Source organism: Crocodylus porosus, unplaced genomic scaffold (genome assembly GCF_001723895.1).
Source record: "Crocodylus porosus isolate Cpor-Errol unplaced genomic scaffold, CroPor_comp1, whole genome shotgun sequence".
Lineage (NCBI taxonomy): Eukaryota > Metazoa > Chordata > Crocodylia > Crocodylidae > Crocodylus > Crocodylus porosus.
The window spans coordinates 3,841,850-3,859,583 of NW_017728942.1; the positions used below are offsets into that span (position 1 = coordinate 3,841,850).

General features: G+C 44.1%; 1 protein-coding gene across 1 annotated transcript in view; it reads left to right on the top strand.

Annotated features, from left to right (window-relative positions):
- Nucleotides 1-6,825, top strand: part of TFAP2C (transcription factor AP-2 gamma) — a 7,810-nt gene extending 985 nt beyond the window's left edge. The window contains exons 2-7 of the mRNA XM_019548084.1: nucleotides 8-157; nucleotides 300-351; nucleotides 1,907-2,129; nucleotides 2,780-2,898; nucleotides 4,356-4,497; nucleotides 5,819-6,825. Coding sequence (XP_019403629.1) covers nucleotides 8-157; nucleotides 300-351; nucleotides 1,907-2,129; nucleotides 2,780-2,898; nucleotides 4,356-4,497; nucleotides 5,819-6,104 — 972 coding nt within the window. The 3' untranslated portion in view covers nucleotides 6,105-6,825. The remainder of the gene's footprint in view (nucleotides 1-7; nucleotides 158-299; nucleotides 352-1,906; nucleotides 2,130-2,779; nucleotides 2,899-4,355; nucleotides 4,498-5,818) is intronic.
- The last annotated feature ends 10,909 nt before the right edge of the window (nucleotides 6,826-17,734 follow it).

Sequence of the window (17,734 nt, forward strand, 5' to 3'; positions counted from 1 at the left end):
CCACCTCTCGGCCCTGGAGAGCGGCGCGGCCGGGGGCAGGAGGGAGGCGTACCGGCGAGCCGAGCTCCTGCTGCCCCAGGCCCACGGGCTGGACGCGGCGGCGCTGGCCGAGAACCTGGGCCTCCACGACGTGGCCCATCAGATGGACGAGGTGCAGGTAAGGCCCGGGCGCTGGCCCCGGCGGCTCCCTGCCTCCCAGCGAGGGCAGCCGGCCCTGCTTTGAGAGCCGGGGCACCGTCGGGGGGGGGGGGCAGATCCCAGCCTCGCCCGCTCTAAAGGACCTGTACTTCTTTCCGCAGAACGTGGAAGACCAGCACTTGCTAATGCACGACCAGACGGTCATTAGAAAAGGTCAGTAGGCGCTTTTTGCTTCCCTCTACCTCGGCCTCGCTGCGTCGTGGGGCAGGATTCCCTAGTGCGTTTGTTCAAGAGCCTCTCGGCGGCAGGAGGCCTGCGGGTCGCTGCTGGGAGCGAAGGAGGGGGCGTAGATCCCCAGTGCCTGTGCTGGGAAGGAGTGTGGGAAAGCCAGAGGAAGGCTTGAGGCGGGTAACGAAGGCATGGGCCACACCGGGAGCTGCTTGCCAGCAAGTCCCAGGGATGCTGCCAGCCGTGCAGGGGCAGAGGGAGAGCAGTCTTGCATTTGCTCTTGCTTTCAGTCTTGCCCTTTGGCAGGGGTGGCAGCACTGGGGCAACCAAGGACATCTCAGCTCTCCCAGTGCCTTGCCTCTTCCCCACCAGGACAAGGCTTGCGGGGGGAGCGGCTTGCAGGGAGCTTATCTGGGGGAGAGCCACTGTCATCAGCCACCCTAGAAATCACTTGGGAACTGCTGCTTGAACCAGGCTTAAAAACATCTTGACTTGGCTGGCAAGCCTTGGCTTTCTCTTCTTGCTGCTGGCCAACCAAGTGGCCCTTTAAAAACCAGGGCAAGCTTCCTCTCAAGGGGACTTCAAACAAATAAGTATCTGAGGAAAAGCAGAAGCGCTGGTCGGAAGCTCTGATGGCTGAATTAGCTCATGGACGCACTGTTCTGCTGTCGGATACACCCCTCAAGTGTCCCTGCATGTAGTAAATATGGGCAGGCTTTGCTGTTTTAACCCTTGCTCGCATTAGTTGCCCACTGGAATGATTTAATTGCTGAGCGGCTAGTGGACAGGTTTTCAGCACGTTGCTACATTAATTCTGGTGCGTATCTCTGGCAAATACGGTATCCCTGCTCGGGACTTAGAATGGCGCCTTTAAACACGAGCTGTCTTGCTCTCGGTTCTGGTCTCGGCTGGATACGCGTCTTTTTTATTGCAATATTTGGAGAAGAGTTGAACTTGAGGGAGAGGCTGGTCTCTCAGCTGTGAAAGTGGAGGAAGAACGCTGTCCTGTTTTGGCACTTTGTTCTCCGTATCGCGCTGCTTGTGCTTGGCTGGGCAAGGCAGGGGACCTCTGTCCCTATCTCTTCATTTGAAGGAGTTTTCTGGTGCGTTGCTAACTTACGGTCTGCCACTATAAAGTTTTATAGTCTTGCTGTGTCGTTTCTGCTTCCGAATTTGTTAACTTCAGAATACGGTTTCATTGGTACACAACAGGGTTTTGGGGGGTTGTTGGGTGTTTTTTATTTTTATTTTTTTGTGGTCTTTTTACATGACTTTTTTAAAGATTGTGACAGATTCTTAATTGTGATGCAGCAGCTTCTTGAAATGTGCTGTGAGGACAGCAGGAACAACATGATCATTGCCTGTTAGTAGCTGTGTGTGCTCCATCTAACCGGTGGGCGTTGTAGGTTAGGATTTAGGGTGAGACTCACTGGGGAATATTTAACGTGAAACAAGGTTTGACGCCATGTCTTCAGAGAAACCTCAACTGTCACTTCTTCCTCGTTGTATAAAATACCTGCTTTCCCACCTCCTCCTGCAGGTCCTATTTCCTTAACGAAAAACAGTGCTCTGGGTCTCCCCTGCCAGAAGGATGGATTAATTGGAGTGGTGATAAACCCCAACGAAGTGTTTTGTTCTGTTCCGGGGAGGCTTTCTCTGCTGAGTTCCACATCTAAATATAAAGTGACAGTAGCAGAGGTTCAGAGAAGGCTCTCGCCTCCAGAATGCCTAAACGCCTCTTTGCTGGGAGGCGTACTCAGAAGGTAGGCTGCTGTTGCCCCCCACCTTTACCCTAAAATAGATATTGTTGAATAATTTTTCTTGCGAGGTTCGTGCAGAGATGGGGATGGAAGAATTGTTTTGTCTAAAGGATTTTCTGGAAAAAAAAAAAAATAACGCTGAATTCTAATAGGCTTTGGAAATAAAACTCCTTGTTTGCACTTCTGGCACTTCCCAAAGAGAAGTGCTATAACAGTTCTGACAGCAAGTTCTCTCTCTCTGCTTAAAGTCTGATTGATTCCATCTTTGAAACGGCAAGAAGAGACTTTTTTGACGATTTTTCCTAGTGTGGTGAGAAATAATCTTGCCTGTAAAACTGTCTTGGATCGTGTGTCTTTATGTATTGCTCTATGTCCTTTAACTTCTATAAACTATTGAATCCATGTAACGCTCATTGTTCGGCCACCATTTTTTGATGGTGCAGTTTTACAGGCAAAACACGTTTGATCTTGTTTTTCTGATCTGTTTTAGCCTGATGGCAATAAAAAGTAGGTCATTTGAAAACAGAGCTTGTTTTCATTTTTTCCCCAATAGATTCTCATTGCATGTTAGTAACTCAAGTTTTCCATTTTCAAAATAAGAGCTGCTCCCCTCCCCCCCAGCTAAATAAGATAATTTCTCTCTCTAATTACAGAGCCAAATCCAAAAATGGTGGCAGATCACTAAGGGAAAAACTGGATAAAATTGGCTTGAATCTTCCAGCCGGTAGGAGGAAAGCTGCAAATGTGACTTTATTGACGTCTTTGGTAGAAGGTTAGTTTTTAGATGCGTTTCATAAAAAAATTTTTTGTTACTGTTAGGCATATGTCTTCTAATTTTGCATGCAAATTGAAGCCTAGAAACTACCAAACGGAACAAAGCTTTTAGAAAACGAGTTCCAGAAAATAAGCAAACAGTGCAGCCTACTAAACCTCTCGACATGTTAATGCAAATAAGACCTTTTTCTTTGGGATCATCCTCAGGACAAATGTAGTGTCCCATGCCAGTAACACTTGATCTGAAAGGTTTTTATAAGTATATGAATGTGTTCCACCTCTGCCCCCCCCCCCCACTTCTATGTGAAGTGTCAATAGTACGTTTTAATTCCTACAGCAGTAACTGTGAAGTTTTAATTCACGAGATAAACATTTTTTATTCATTCTGTTCAACGGGGGAAAAATATATCCTAGTCATTTTTGCGGTGTGGTGAACTTGACAGGTATAAAGGGAGGAATTTCTTTATACCAAGCAGGTCTTAAGTCTCAGTGAGAACCTCAACTTGTCTGGAAGCTGGAGTGTACATGTTTGTCGAGTAGGGGAGTGTGAACTTCCTCCATTTCTATGTCCTTTGGCTTCCTATTGGGAGACTTTAAAAGCACAGGAGCAGCTGACTCCAATGAGTGACCTACCTCCATGGTATCCTCAGAAGCTTTCCTAATAAACGTGCATATAAAGTGAGATTTTACAGCTTTTGACTTCCTGGTAGGAAACCGGAGCTCGTTTAATCTGCAGCAAGTTATGTGGGCCCTGGATGAGCCTAGCTTGGCTTCAGGAGTGTGAGCGCTCAACTGATTTTTGTTAAGGGGTAGGAATACTTAAACCTAACTTCACGTAGACTGAGAAGAGCCGTTTCTCAAAATACCGTACTGGTTTCTAGTTTAATTCTCTCGGAAAGCAGAACTGGTACTGCAGTCCAAGCGTCTGCTGACACGCAAGTCGCAATAAAATTCAGGGTTTTTGTTAGAATAAGTTTTTTAATTGGCCAAAACAATACTGCTGTTTTTCTCTCAATTGAATATGTATTCAGATGATTATTTGTGAGTAGTAGCTTGTGTGCGAAGTCTATTTAACTTCAGAAATCTGCTTGCGCAAATGGAGGTCTCGTGCCAGTTTTGTGTGCCTTCTGAGTGTTCAGAGCCAAACCTACCCTTAACTAGATGCAGAAGCCCACAGCTTGTTTTCTGATACAAAGGCAACCAAAACAATTATTTTAAAGCACATGGCATACAGATTTCCCCAGTCCAATTTGAGGAAGGGAGACGTATTGTCTATTAGAAAATAACAACAAACAGTGGGGTGAATCACTACATAAATTACTTTCTAAATTAGAGCATGCTAGGAGGAACGTAAGTACTTGTACTTAGTATATATTTCTCTAATCTTCTGATGGTGAACGTCTGGTATTCTCGCATGCAGTAAACGTGCACACTTATTCCCTCTCCCTGTTCCAGGTGAAGCGGTACATCTTGCTCGTGACTTTGGCTATGTATGCGAGACAGAGTTTCCCTCTAAAGCAGTGGCTGAATATTTAACCAGACCGCACTTGGGCCGTAACGAGATGGCTAACAGGAAAAACATGCTTCTTGCTGCAAAGTAAGTTCAGAGAATCTTTTTTCTTTTATAATGCTGCTTTCGGTGACCAGAAAAATCTGATATTGTAAAATACAGCCCAGTTCTTGGCTCCTTATTAAAAACGAAGAGCCCCGTGTGTTTTTATAATTCCAAGAGTTATCAGAAGCCCTTGTGGTACTGTGCTGAAGAATTAAGTGAGGCTGAAAGCCAGCATCTGTAGACGTGGCACTAGGCTCTTATAGAATAAGAAGATACTTCTTTTTTTTTTTTTTGTATATGCACCTGTTTTTTGTGTGGTGTTTGTTTTTGTTTTTTTAAACAGCGTTGTATAGCAGCAATTTTAAGCTCTGATGTAAAGCCCGCAGGAGTCGGCAAAAGGGATTTCTTTGCCTTGAGTGGGCTGATAGTTATCTGGGCTCAGCGATAACTGTGTTGGTTTATAATCTGAGAGAACCACACAAACAAATACTGGATTCTTCCTACAAGACGAAGCTTAATTCACGGGAATATATCTCTTAATGAAAATACTATGTCTACGAACATGAAATCGCACTCTTAGTTATTCAAGTATATATTTTTGTACTCCTAGAGTAACTTTTTTTTTTTTCCTTTTCCCCCCAAAATACAGCACATTATTGTGCAGTTGATCCAATAATGATGATTCCATTAACTTCCCTCAGTTCACGTGAAAAGAACAAAGCACATCTAAAATCTAGGACTCTGCTCCTGTGAGCTGTAATGCATGGGAGTAACTTCATGTGCTTGAGTAGTCGCATTGAACATTTGTGTGTGCTGCTCATGTGCATAAGTATTCATGGGATCAGGGCCTCTAATGAGGTGGGTAAATGTGGATAATGCACACAGCTCAATGAAATGCCCCAGTTCAGCCATATTATCAATTGCAAATGACTTAAATGCAGCTGTGGAAGTTCTCACAGAAACTGGCCCTAAATTAATTTAAAAAAAATCAGGAGTAAATGAAGCAGAACCAGCCAGACACCAAAACTGGAAAGATCACGCTTTGGAAAGTGTGTGCACATTTGTACGATATATAGTTAAATGGACACCAGAGACTGGCACTGAGGCTTTAATTTTTCAAATTAGATCAAGGATCTTGATGAGAACATAAAATGTAACTGACTTTTTAAAAGTCTTTCTAGTTGCTACGTAGTCCGAATTATTACTGCTGGTTCGTTTCGTTTTCAAGGACCCTGCATCTCTTCCCTGCCCCCTCCCCTCCCCATCTTCCTTTTTCCTCCTGCTAAATCTTGTAGGACTTCTTGTACTTCCTGCAGGAACCCTGGCTCTGGTGTAAAGTGTGAACACTTCTTATGTCTTGCAGGCAGATCTGTAAGGAATTCACAGACCTCCTCACTCAGGATAGAACTCCTCTTGGAAACACTAGACCTAGTCCAATCTTGGACCCTGGTATCCAGGGCTGTTTGACTCATTTTAGCCTGATCACACATGGCTTTGGGAGTGCTGCCATCTGTGCCGCCATGACATCCGTCCAGAACTACCTAAATGAAGCGTTAAAAATAGCAGACAAAACCTATATGAACACTGGTGACCAGAGCCCTGCAGAAACCAACAAAACCATTGATAAAATGGATAAGCACAGGAAGTAAAATGAGAGAAACCAGACTTTTTTTTTTTTCAAACCGTTCTAAACACAGACTTGAGTTCTTCTTGCCTAGGGGGCAGGTAGAAAAAAGGGGGAGTGGAGGGGGAAATGGCCCTTTTTTCAGGGTCTTCACCCACCCTTCCCCCCCCACTCCAGATCCGTAAGTCAAACCTTTCTAAAGCTGCAGTGTCCCTTAACTGTGGAATCAGTTACCGAAGATGAGTACCGGCACAAACGTATTAAAATCCTTTGCTGTAAAAGTGGTGCTATAATGTTATTGATGGATATGCAAAAAGATAGAGAGTTTTCAACACCTAACTATCTAGTGGTGACTAGCTCCATGTATATTTTTTAAGATGCAAATTTTAGATTGGCTCCTGTTCATTGTCAGATGAAATTTCAGGTTTTTATTCTTTTTAAATGCAATGATAACAATAATGCAGTATTAAGCAATGATTTTTAGTTTTATGTACTTTAAATGTTTTATAAATACCTGAAGATGGCAAGATCGGTCTGGTTTTGCTTTATTTTCAGACTACCATGGGAGAAAATTGAAGTCTTTAGATGTAAAAGCTATTTGATGGCATTTGACATGTTTGTCTTAATTACGAGGCTTATTTTTTATGAAAACTTCAGGCTTTTTAGAACTGCAGGAATGTTGGCTGCAGTGGATATCATCTTGATATTTTTTAACAAATAAGAACTACATCGGACTGAAAAAAAAATCCTTTTAGAAAATCTGTTTTTTGTCTAAGGATATTGCAGCTTTATTTGCATATTTATATTGGGTCATGCTTTTAAATTGGAAAAAAAAAACTTGAAAGAATAGGCACATAACTTTTTTTTCTTTTTCTTTTCTCTCTCTCTCTCTCTCTTTTTTTTTTTTTTTTTTTAAAGAGAACATTTTTGCCTATTAGGGCCTAAAAAAAGAATCCAGGGAGGCTTTATGTGAATTTAAGGGAAGCAGTGTGTTGAATGTATATATTTATTTATGTGTAATTTAATCGGATTTGTAAATAATGGTGAACTTTTTAATACTTTTTTTTTTTTTATAAAAATGGTTCCAAATTTTAATTTTGGTAAGTATTTCAAAGGTAATGGGTAAGCTAAATACATTGTTAGGTTTATGCACAGGTATGTCATACAGGGTATTTAAGACTTTTTTTTTTAATGCTCAGTTCTTGCCACTGAAGATTAAATTTAATCTGAGGTGTATGTTCACAAAGCAATAATTTTGTGTATCATTTGCCTGATAACTGACTAGACATGCAAAATGAGTGTGTGAGTTACTGTGTGTATGTGAATACTGGAGGTTATTGAACTACTCTTTACATATTTGTAAATGTTTCCAATATAATTCTGATGTATATGATAACCATATAATAAAAGTATTCTGGATAGAAGCATTAGATGTTTCATTAACTGAAAAGTTTTCTTTTTTCTTTCCATACTATGTAAGCAAGGGGTGAGTGGCACTAGAGGACATTGTGTATTGAGTCATAATTGCAGCACTTTGTTCGGATTAACAGAACAGAAATGTGAAGCTGTCTGCCAGTAAAACTAATGGTTTCAATTAAATGAGTTATGTATCTCCAAAAATCTTTCTTTCTTTCTTTTTCTCTTTTTTTTTTTTTTTTCTTTCTTCTTTAAAGCCATTGGTATCCTGCCAGCTGCCTGTGTAAGTAGAAAGCTAGAGGCAAATTTTAAGGCTTCCTTCTAACAAAAATCTGACCCTTCCTGCTTCATGCTATGGTAATCTCATGCGTCGGATTCGTTCTCTATTTTGAATGATAAATGTTTGCAAATGCCTAGAACATGCAACTGGATATTTGACATTTTGGTGTTGGCTCCATTTTACAGAGAGGGGAAACTGAGGCAGAGACCAGCCAAGTATTTTATTCAAAATAACAAGCGGAGCTAAAGGCATGGGGGAGAGGGATGCACTGCACCTAAGCCTTCAGATCTGTGCTGTGGTGCTTCAACTACAAAGCCATCTTTCTTCTCTATAAACCTTATATAAACTATTTCTAAAACAGTCTTGCATGCAAGTCTCTGGGCACTTATACCACACGCAGTATTTCAGCACCCAGCTTTGATCATTGGATAGCACAGGGTTTGGTTTAGAATTAAGGATGATGATACTGGACTTGGATGGTTGCACCCTAAAGGATCTGAAACCATAAAGCAAATAAGAACTCTTCATGCATTACTTTAAAAACATCCTATGGCATATTGTGGGTTTCTTGGTTGGGCAGGGGGTAGGGAAGAGATGATTCATGAGGCTTGAATGCCCTAGGGTTCGTGCGTGCGCACGTGTGCTCGCTCTCCCTCTGTGCAGGGCCCTGTACAGATGCAGAGGAGACTTTTTTGCCTGTTGCTTTTTACATCTTTTCAAGTAAATATTGCTTCACAAAGAATTTCCTTTGCTGTTTCTGTTCCTTTTTCTGTTTCAATCTTTAAAAATATTTTTGAGATGAGAGTATTTTTGGCATTCTTTCGTTTTGTTCTAGTGGATGGGGAGAAATGTTCCCAGCATCCAATCCTTTCCTACCACTTTTTCCAGAGCGCAAGTGAATTTACTTTTCCTGACCCACTGTAGTGGGACTGAAATGGAGGTATAAAGACATGAAAGGACTAAAGCAAGTTGGTTCTCCTGAATGCATGTGGAAATTCAAATCTTCAGACTTATTCTACTGTTTTTTTCCAAAATGCTCTGACATTTGAAAATCCTTGTTTTCGCCTTCTGGGCAGGTGAGTGCTGACGCAGCCGATAGAAAGTAGAATTAAATGTGCATTTATGATTAGGGCTGGAAGAACTGTTCGAAGTAGGGTTTAGTTTTCTTCTGCAGCACTACACATTGTATAGTAAGATACTTTTGCTACCAGACAATAGAATCTTGCTTTTTATTAATGCACAAAGCCAGGCTCTGAAATAATTGCCCCCTGGGATAGGAAATAAGGATGTTTCCATTTATTCCTGCGTGCATTTGAGCAAAGCCAGTCAATTGTCTAGTGTCCTGACTGGTGTTCTATTTATATGCTGGAACATTAGAAAACTGGAGTTTCCATTACCTTAATGCTTCTGCTGAACTGTATATTTCAGATGTGTTATTTGAAGCTCGGTATCCAAACAAGCTGTCCCAATAGTATAGTACAAGTACACCTTCCCTAGAATCACTCGCCCAAAATGTACTAATCTCAGAGAAACCTTGAAAGTTTGTAGTGACTTCCATAGCAAGCTAAGCAATAATTTTAAGGCAACTAATGAAACAACAACAGAAAAGTTGACATTCAGGCCTTCCTTTTGTTTTCAGATGCTCAGATTTTTTTTTTTTCCCCCCTCGGGTCAAAAATTTCCATTCCTGGCTTTTATGTACATAGAAATATAAATATGCTCTGAGGTGGTTTTCAAAAACCACCCAGAATCATGAGACTTGAAAATTGCTACATCTCCGAGGGTACAATTTTTGAAAGTGTTCCAAAAAAATAAAAATGGTTTTGGACCGTATGAAAACATGTAAATAAAGGCAAAACATTATTTCAGTTTCATAAAATGAAAGTTTTTCAGTTCTTCTATTGTTTATATAATTTCACGCTGAACACTTCAAAACCATGCGTTCTCACTTTGTGTTTTGATTTGTTGAATCAGCATTATCTGAGTGAGAGGGGAGGGGAAATGGTCCCAAACCTTTCAATCGGCCCTGCTCATCCACCAGCATTGGCTTGAGCCGAGCACCCGGATGTATTGGGCTTGAAAATCTCATGAGTTCTTAATTACTCAGGTCTGATACGTGGAGTTTCTCTCTCCCCTCGTTTGCTGTACTCTTGTTAAGCAGTAGTCTCCCATCAGTACAACCCTTAGGCTGTCAAACAGCACCTAGCTTCATCTCCCTCCCTCTGTGCCTCTCGCTCGAGTGATTCCTGCATCTTCCCTACTACTCTTGTAACACCATTGAAATGGATTTATATATTTTTTTTTAAAACAGGACTAACTTATCTAGCGACTGCTTTGCTTGCTTAGTGTAACATTTTCCTTCTCCCTTTTTCTGAGCGTTATGCTTTTAAGGCTGGAATCTACTCCGGGCAGAGTTTGCATTTCCAGCGCATCTGTCTATAGCCAAGTACAACATGGTTCTCGTCGGTTAAGGACTGGGTATTACTACTATATAAGCATGCTACAATACTGGTTCAAAATGCTGTATTAGAATAGTGGAACTACAAGTGAGAGAAGTTCTGCAAAATGCTTCCTTATTTATCTTTCAGCTTGGGATGGGTGATCTCAATTTTTTTTTTCCCTCAAAACTTTCAACTTTGTTTTTTTGTTTTGTTTTAAAGAATGGCAGGAGAGGGGACAGCGATACCTTCACCTCTCACAAATCCCAAAGCTGTAAGCTATGTTTGCTCCTCGTCAGCTCAGGATCTTCATAAGGAGTCTCTGTAAGCGGTTTGTGATTCCTTTTGGGTATGAGGCTCAGTGTCATGGTGAGCTATGTGCGCTTACTGTGCCCACAAACCTGCTCTTGAGCATTTCCTCATGTATGCAGGTATGTGCTGATTGTTCGCTAAAATTTAGACCCTTACTCAAAAGTGCAGCACGTTGAATCCTAGCGCTTGTACATTTATTTTGCATGTGCCATATGGGAGCATTTCTGGTCATTTGTCTTTGCTGCAGCCCAGTTCTTAATGATGCATAATTATGCAGATGAGTGTAGATGATCTGCAGAAATTACCTTGGGCCTATGCCGAAATAGGATTACTAGGCGATTTATTGGTAGTATATCCTATATAAGTTGGTTCCTTTAATTCTCTCCTTCTTATTTTTCATGGCTATGTGTCATGTTGTATTTGTTGGATACACTTATTTCTTCCTAGGTTGGACCATGGACCAGCTGCTTCCAATGTGCCATTATTGTGTAAGGCACTAGCCACAAAAATTTTAGTTTTTCCTTTCTACTGCAAGCAACCTCTTAGCCAAGTTCCTTGAACAGGTCTTTCTTGTAAGCAACGCTGTGACACATTCTCCGAATAGCTCATCTGATCAACAACATTCCTGCCCGTAATCTTTGATCCAAGCCACAAAGCCGTTTACATGTCATACCATTTTACCATACACCTTGGACACTTCTAATGAGGGTGGATTGTGGTGGAAAACAAAGCTCCAGACCTTGGCTGTGTTGGGTTCAGGAGCCCATATTTTTAGATTGGTTTTTCATAGATTTTATTCTAATTTATTTTATCAGGGGCGGAATGCAGAGGAACAGTGGCGCCCTTCCCTCTGCTATGAGTCGAATTAGAAATGCAGCAATTATCCAAATGAATTAAATTCTCTGAATTAATTAAGAATCTGCAATTTCCCCAAATAACATTATATATGGGGGAAACTTCTTGTAGAAAAAAATGCAGATCTAGAGGAAAAACAGAAGAGGAAAATGAGGATGTGTGGTAAGTAGTTTAAAATACCACGAAAGCCAGCCTTCAGAAAAAGTAATTAGCCATCTATAAGATAGTCAGTGATGGAAACAGAATGGTCTAGTAATTAGAACAGGAGACTAGATCCTAAATGGTCAAAAGTGACTTGTGAGTCTGAATGCCTGACTGTACCTCTTGTTAGGCATCCTTAAGGTACCTTTTGAAGGCCCTAATTTCCAATCGGTGCTCAACACCCTGCCTTAGAAGATGGGTGTCTTGCATTGGACCTCTTAGCCTCAAGTGTGCGCCACATGCTTAAGTGTTTTCTTGGAACAGGGTTGAACCAGGGCAAGGCTCCTAAGGCTCTTGAGTCGGAGGCTCCTAAAGGTGTAGCAGAAGTTGTAGTGTACCTGGATCCTTGATGTGCCCTGATAATAGGTATAAGCCAAGATTTTCATCTGACTGTGGGGACGGGCAGCCTGCGTTACGGCTTTTACCTAAGCCACAACCAGGCACTGTGACTCTTCTAGAGCTGTAATGTGGACAAGGGCGTCGATTGCAGTGTCTATCTTGTCTTTACCCAGCACAGCTTATTGTTTCTTTAACAGTACCTCACATTTGAGCAGTTCATCCTACTAGTGAGTTCAGGAATTAGCTTCGCTCATTAGGAGTGCAGTTGGTTTAGGTGGTTTCTGGAGGCTGTAACGACTTCAGCTGTGCCTCAGACGCTCCCCTGGATTAAATGAGTCGTCAAGCAACACCTGTCTTTCTTTTAAGTGCAGGCTTCCCACTCTGGCAGCTATCACCAGCTTGGCTCCCTTCAGGTCTTGTATTATCCCCTAACTGAGGTAAGAAAGAGGCCTTGTTACTGAACCAGGTTCCAGACCTCTACTAATGGATGCCAAACCTTCTAACCCTTTGTGTCCTAAGTTTGATGTAGGCAGCAGTGTTTGTGCTCGAGAGATGCTACAGCTTGTGCATGGACGTAATCTTTGTTCTGAAGGCATGGGGGAATGCCACCTTGGGTGGGAAAATGTGCGCTGCCATGCAGGAGCACGTCTGATCGTTGGGGCCTTAAATACCTTATGCATCTTCAGACACTGGGAAATCTTCAGGGCCTGCTGGTATAGAACCGACTCTATATAAGCTTCCCCTTTGCACTTGTATGTGGAGTGAAATGCCAAGGGAGAAGCATTTACAGAGAGAGAGAGAGAGACAGCTTTGGTAGTGAACTTACTAGCTTTATCAGGGAGAGTTTTGATAATACTTTGTTTTGTTGTTTTTACAGAGAGCAGGAGGGTTTTATTTTTATTTTTTGGTATCCAAAATGGAGGAGACCTAGTTTTTAGCATAGGTGGAGAACTCGGGGAGGCTTGTCAATGTCTTTGAGCAAGAAGTGGGTTTTGCTGCTTCTTTCTGAAGAACCTGAAAGATCAAGGCAAATCTTCACGTCATAGGTGGCATGCAATACTGATGAAACACTAAGATGGTTCTGCTTTCTGGTTTGATTGCAATGAAGGCTGATGAGGTAGGTTGGGAGGTACCTTCTAAAAGGAGAGGAGAAGGTGTTGACACTCTAGGAAAAGTGAGTATCAAGTCACTGCTTACACAGATTTGCCTAATGGGTGGAAGCTGGTTGGATCAATTATAAAGCTTGCTTACTTCTCTCTCTCTTTTTTTTTTTTTAAACTGCAGACTTCTATGGTGTCTCTCAAAGTCTGCAAAAAAGACCATCGGCAAAGCTTAGATCTGGGTTCAAACGACCCCAAAAATATAAAGTGTTGAGAACCAGGGATTTACTTCAATTCTGCCTTCTGGCTTTCCATCCTCTCCCTCACTGCTTTTTTCTTGGCATATTGGAGCTTTCCCCAGCCCCCCCCCAATCCTTTAACATTGAACATTTGAGTTACTCTCTTTTTGCAGTGCTCGGGGAGTCTCTGAATGACCACGCAGTCAAATCCTTCTGTTTGCTGCTTTAACAGCAGCACTACCAGCTGCACGCTGGGTTTGATTGCTCATGCTCGGTGCTGACTCACAGGAGCAAGGGCCACCTACTGAATTGGCAGCCCCATTTCCTGCACCACCTGGGTTTTCCTCAGGTCTCCCCCGCAAGTCCTGAGCAGGCCCGAGCCTGTCGAGGTTTGTGATCTGACGAGATCGCAGCCAGGGGAGACTTGGCCAAAGGCCATCATCTTACATAAAATCAAGCTTACATAATATGAAATGGAGGCACCACTTTTTCACTGTACGTGGGTTTGAAAAAAGTAGGTGAAAGAGCGGCTCCTAATAGCATTTTGAAACCTTGGAGCTTCCAAAAACTTGTTCGAAGGGGTTTTTGCCACACCTGGCTGGTGATTTGCTCTGGAAATTTTGAGGTGGTATACATATTAAAAAATCCTCCGACAGCAGCCTAAAGGGAGTGTGAGCCTCGTAAGTGTGACAAGGGGGGAAAGTCTCTCTGTTCCTGTGCTAGGACATTTGCAAAAGAGGGGAAAATGCTTCTTAGTAGTTAGGCTGGGGAATGGATAATCTCCCAGAGCTGAGAACCAGACTTCAAGAGTTGCCAAGCCTAAAAAACCCTAAAAAATGGTCTTGCCATAATCCTATAGGACTACGATAGCTAATTTGGAGTCTGGCAGCACACATACTATGCACCCCTAAATAGTTCAGTTGGTTTGGAGCTGGCCCTCTGTGTAGAGGTGCACCTACTCCAACAGCTACACCAGACACTGGGTTGATGGTGAGAATCTCTGCTCAATCATTTGGGCGCTGCTGTTACAGCAGTCTTTGCAGCATCGATCATTGGATTCACTCTTCAGCGGTGGGCCAAAGCCCCTGAAGAATGTGTGGAGTTGAGCAAGACTATTACGGGCATCCATGAAGCAATCCTGAAACTGAGCCTGGATTCTGATGTGCTCAGCTTGTGGTCATGGTGATTTGGTGGATATGACCCTAAACTGCCCTTCAAGTATGGAGCCAAGAAAACCATCTGCCATGCAGCTGCTGCACCCAAAAACACACTGAAGAGACCCATTTTGTTGGGATGGGCCTGAGGTCCGAAATGGAAAATCCAAAAAGTTGTCAGGTTTTGATGGTGCTCAGATATGCATCTGGGCTTCGTGGCTTTGGGTAAAATTTCTCCTAGGATTACCGGAGACGAATGCCGAGATGGGACTTGTAGCATGAACAGGAAAGTTTCTTGGAAAGTTTTGTTTCAGCAAACCTAGCACACCAAAGAGCAGTTTTGGTCTATTAACTGCTTTGTGTGCCATTCCCTACTGCGCTGTTATGGTTGTGGTCTTTTCCTTCACTCGGGGCTTGTCACTGGTGGACAAGCCGCTGTGCTGTGTGATGTGGAATATGTTCTGATAGAAAAGTGCTTTTTGGGAAGGATGTGGGGGGCTGCCCATGGATGCAGCGTATGCATGTAAGCATGTGGGAGGCAGGGGGGAATCAAATGGATGAAGGAGTGAGTACTAAACTCCAGGCCTAACGCAAACATCCAGTGTGACACTGAGCCAGCATCTTAGGGTCAAATCTGCAAAAGTTTGTAGATGGATAAGCTCATATTAAAATCACTGGGAGCAAGGTGCTTACATACTTTTTGTGGATCTGGGCCTTGGTCTCTCTGTGCCTCAGTTTCCTGTCTGTAAAATGGGGGGAAATGGCAGCCTTAGCTCACCAGGGTGTGGTGAGGTTAAATACTTCAGAGACTGGGGATTTCTTCCAACTTGCAGGGAGGTATTGCAGGGCTGTTGTTCCAGTACTGTAGATGGAGAGTATGTAGGCGAGAGTGTTCCCTATTGCTTGTGACATGACCTGAATAGCTGTAACCCAGGATGTCGTTAGGAGCCCGTACTTCTACAATGCGATTTTAAATCTTTTCTAAATGAGCACAGCAGCAACTGGATAAAACAGCCACTAACGCTTGTGATGCTGAGCTGTCCACCCTCCACTGGATCATGATGCAGACTGAAAAACAACCCAGCACCTCTTGTCCAAAGCAAGCGAGCTGACTCCTCGGAGCCTGCACCACCATGTAGCTGGACAGCTCCATGCCTGGGACATTGCAAGGCTGCCCAGGGCAATGCCAGCAGCTGTATGCCAGTCGCAGTGGCACAACCGACTGCTGCTGTGGTCAGAGGTATCTTTTGTGGCCCCTCCACTGCCCCCCCCCACTCCAGGTGGCGTGTGGAGCTGTCACCATCCCTTAGTTATGCTACTAGGTATGTGTGACATGCATGCATGTGTGGTTTTTTTGTTTTTAAGCTTGCTTGTGTCTTTCTGCTAAGCGCATCCCTGTCCTCAGCAGGGTTTTCCCCATGTGAACCAGCAGCGTATGATGTCTTGCAGTTGTGAGGAGGGCACAGGAAAATCAGGCTCTTTATCAGATGCTCCTCTTGCGGTTTCCATGTGCAGCTTGCCAAAGCCCGTGGCTGACCTGGATTGGTGAGCGTTCAGGGTGCTCGGGGTGTCAACAAATCTCTCCAGTCATAAAAGTGGAGCCTACTTATTACATGGTGCCATGGAGCCTGGCTGTAGTGGAATATCCTCTCCCAGGAATTTAATAAACTCTATCACAATAACAAGTCCAGCATGTTCTGCTCTTGCTGGGTGTGAGTGCTGGATTGATGTCTGCTGGCTGAGCGTCTTTCTGCTGAGCACAGCCTTGTGCGCGCTGTTCAGGCTTCCAGTGTGCAATGCAAATGCACAAGAATATGCAGCTGTGGTGGAAGGGCTGGATCAACATGTGGACATGCTGAGTTGCGATTCCCACGTTAGCCAATGAGTCAGTGATGGAGCATGCGAATCCTTAAGGTCTTTGAGGATAGAACCTGAAACCTTGGCAGCCAGGAGCTAAGTAATTAATGAAATCCTCTTTTTCTTTTCTCTTATTGGCTGCCAATGGGTATAGATTGAAGCACTTGTATGCCAGCTACTACAGTGGGAGGAGAGAGAGGAAACTGGGTCAAAGCATCCATTGGGTTTTTCCTTTTAAAAGAAGCCAGAGCCATGGGTTCCCAGACTTGTTCTTTGATCAAGCAAACTTCTAGGTAAAGTTTGAAACTAGAGGTACATTTCTGTCATCCAGGCAACTAGAGACATGCCCCGTCTTGGAAAGAAGTGACACATTCAGGGTGACAAACAGTTGCCTTCATCCCACTTCCAGAAGAGCCGCCCTTCTAGATCCAAGATCCCTGTTGGAGCAGCTGCTCCATTGCTCTAGACAAGCGGTCACCAGCCAGTGGAGCGGTAGGTCTCAAAACCTCTTGGAGTTGATCTTAGGCTGGGGTTGGGGGCCGAGCGCCTGGGTGCATGCGCGTACCCCAGCCTAGCAGGTCAGTCCATAGGGAAGGGAAGGGGTGGGGGTTAGATCGAGGCCCCCACGGTGAGGGACAGAGGCAGGGGCAGGGGTGAGTTGAGTGGGGCCCTGGCCAGGTGGGACTTACCTGCTGAGGAGGTGTGCCCCAAATACTTTTTTTTCCCTCTGCCTTGATGTTCCCCCCCGCCTTCCCCACTCCACAGACTTACCTGCTGGGCTCGGGGGGGGTGGCAGCAACACACAGTAGATCTTGGGTTGCTTTTAAATGCCAAAGGTGATCTCCTACTTAAAGGTTGGAGACCCCTGCTCCAGACTTGGGCGCATGTGAACAGCCCCGCACGGGCTCTGCAGGGGCGAGGGCAAGCCCTCCTGGAAGACCGCGACTGGGGACCTGCGGCAGCGAGGCACGCGAGGGTAGCTCTGAGACGCTGCCCCAGCTGCAACCTTGTCTGGAGGCGCCACCGCGTTGATTTGCTTTGCTGAGCCTCTATAGCACAGAGGTTACTCCTAGTGCTGCCTCCTTGGGTGGTGCTAATTGTGTATGACCTGGCTGCCGCCATCACGCTGCGCTCCGTGGGGAGGAGGGCCCCCAGCTGTGATGTTAAGATCCTCCCGTACCTGGAGCTGACGGGGGTTACCTGGGTCAGTCTCCTACTCCAGGGTTTTTAATTTCTGAGCCCTCGTTCTGTACCAGTGCTTTTGGAGTGGGGGAAGGAGGGTTTCCCTGCCCGCTAAACCAGAAGCTGGACTACGCTCCTTTTGTCCATCGCACAGCAGTCGTGTTTAGTCCAAGCCACGCTTTCACCCGCTCATTTTTGAGGGCAACTGTAGGCGTTTGGGCACTTCAGCTTTCCTACATCACGAACGCAGCCCCTGCTCCCTCTCGTTTCTGCATGGATTGA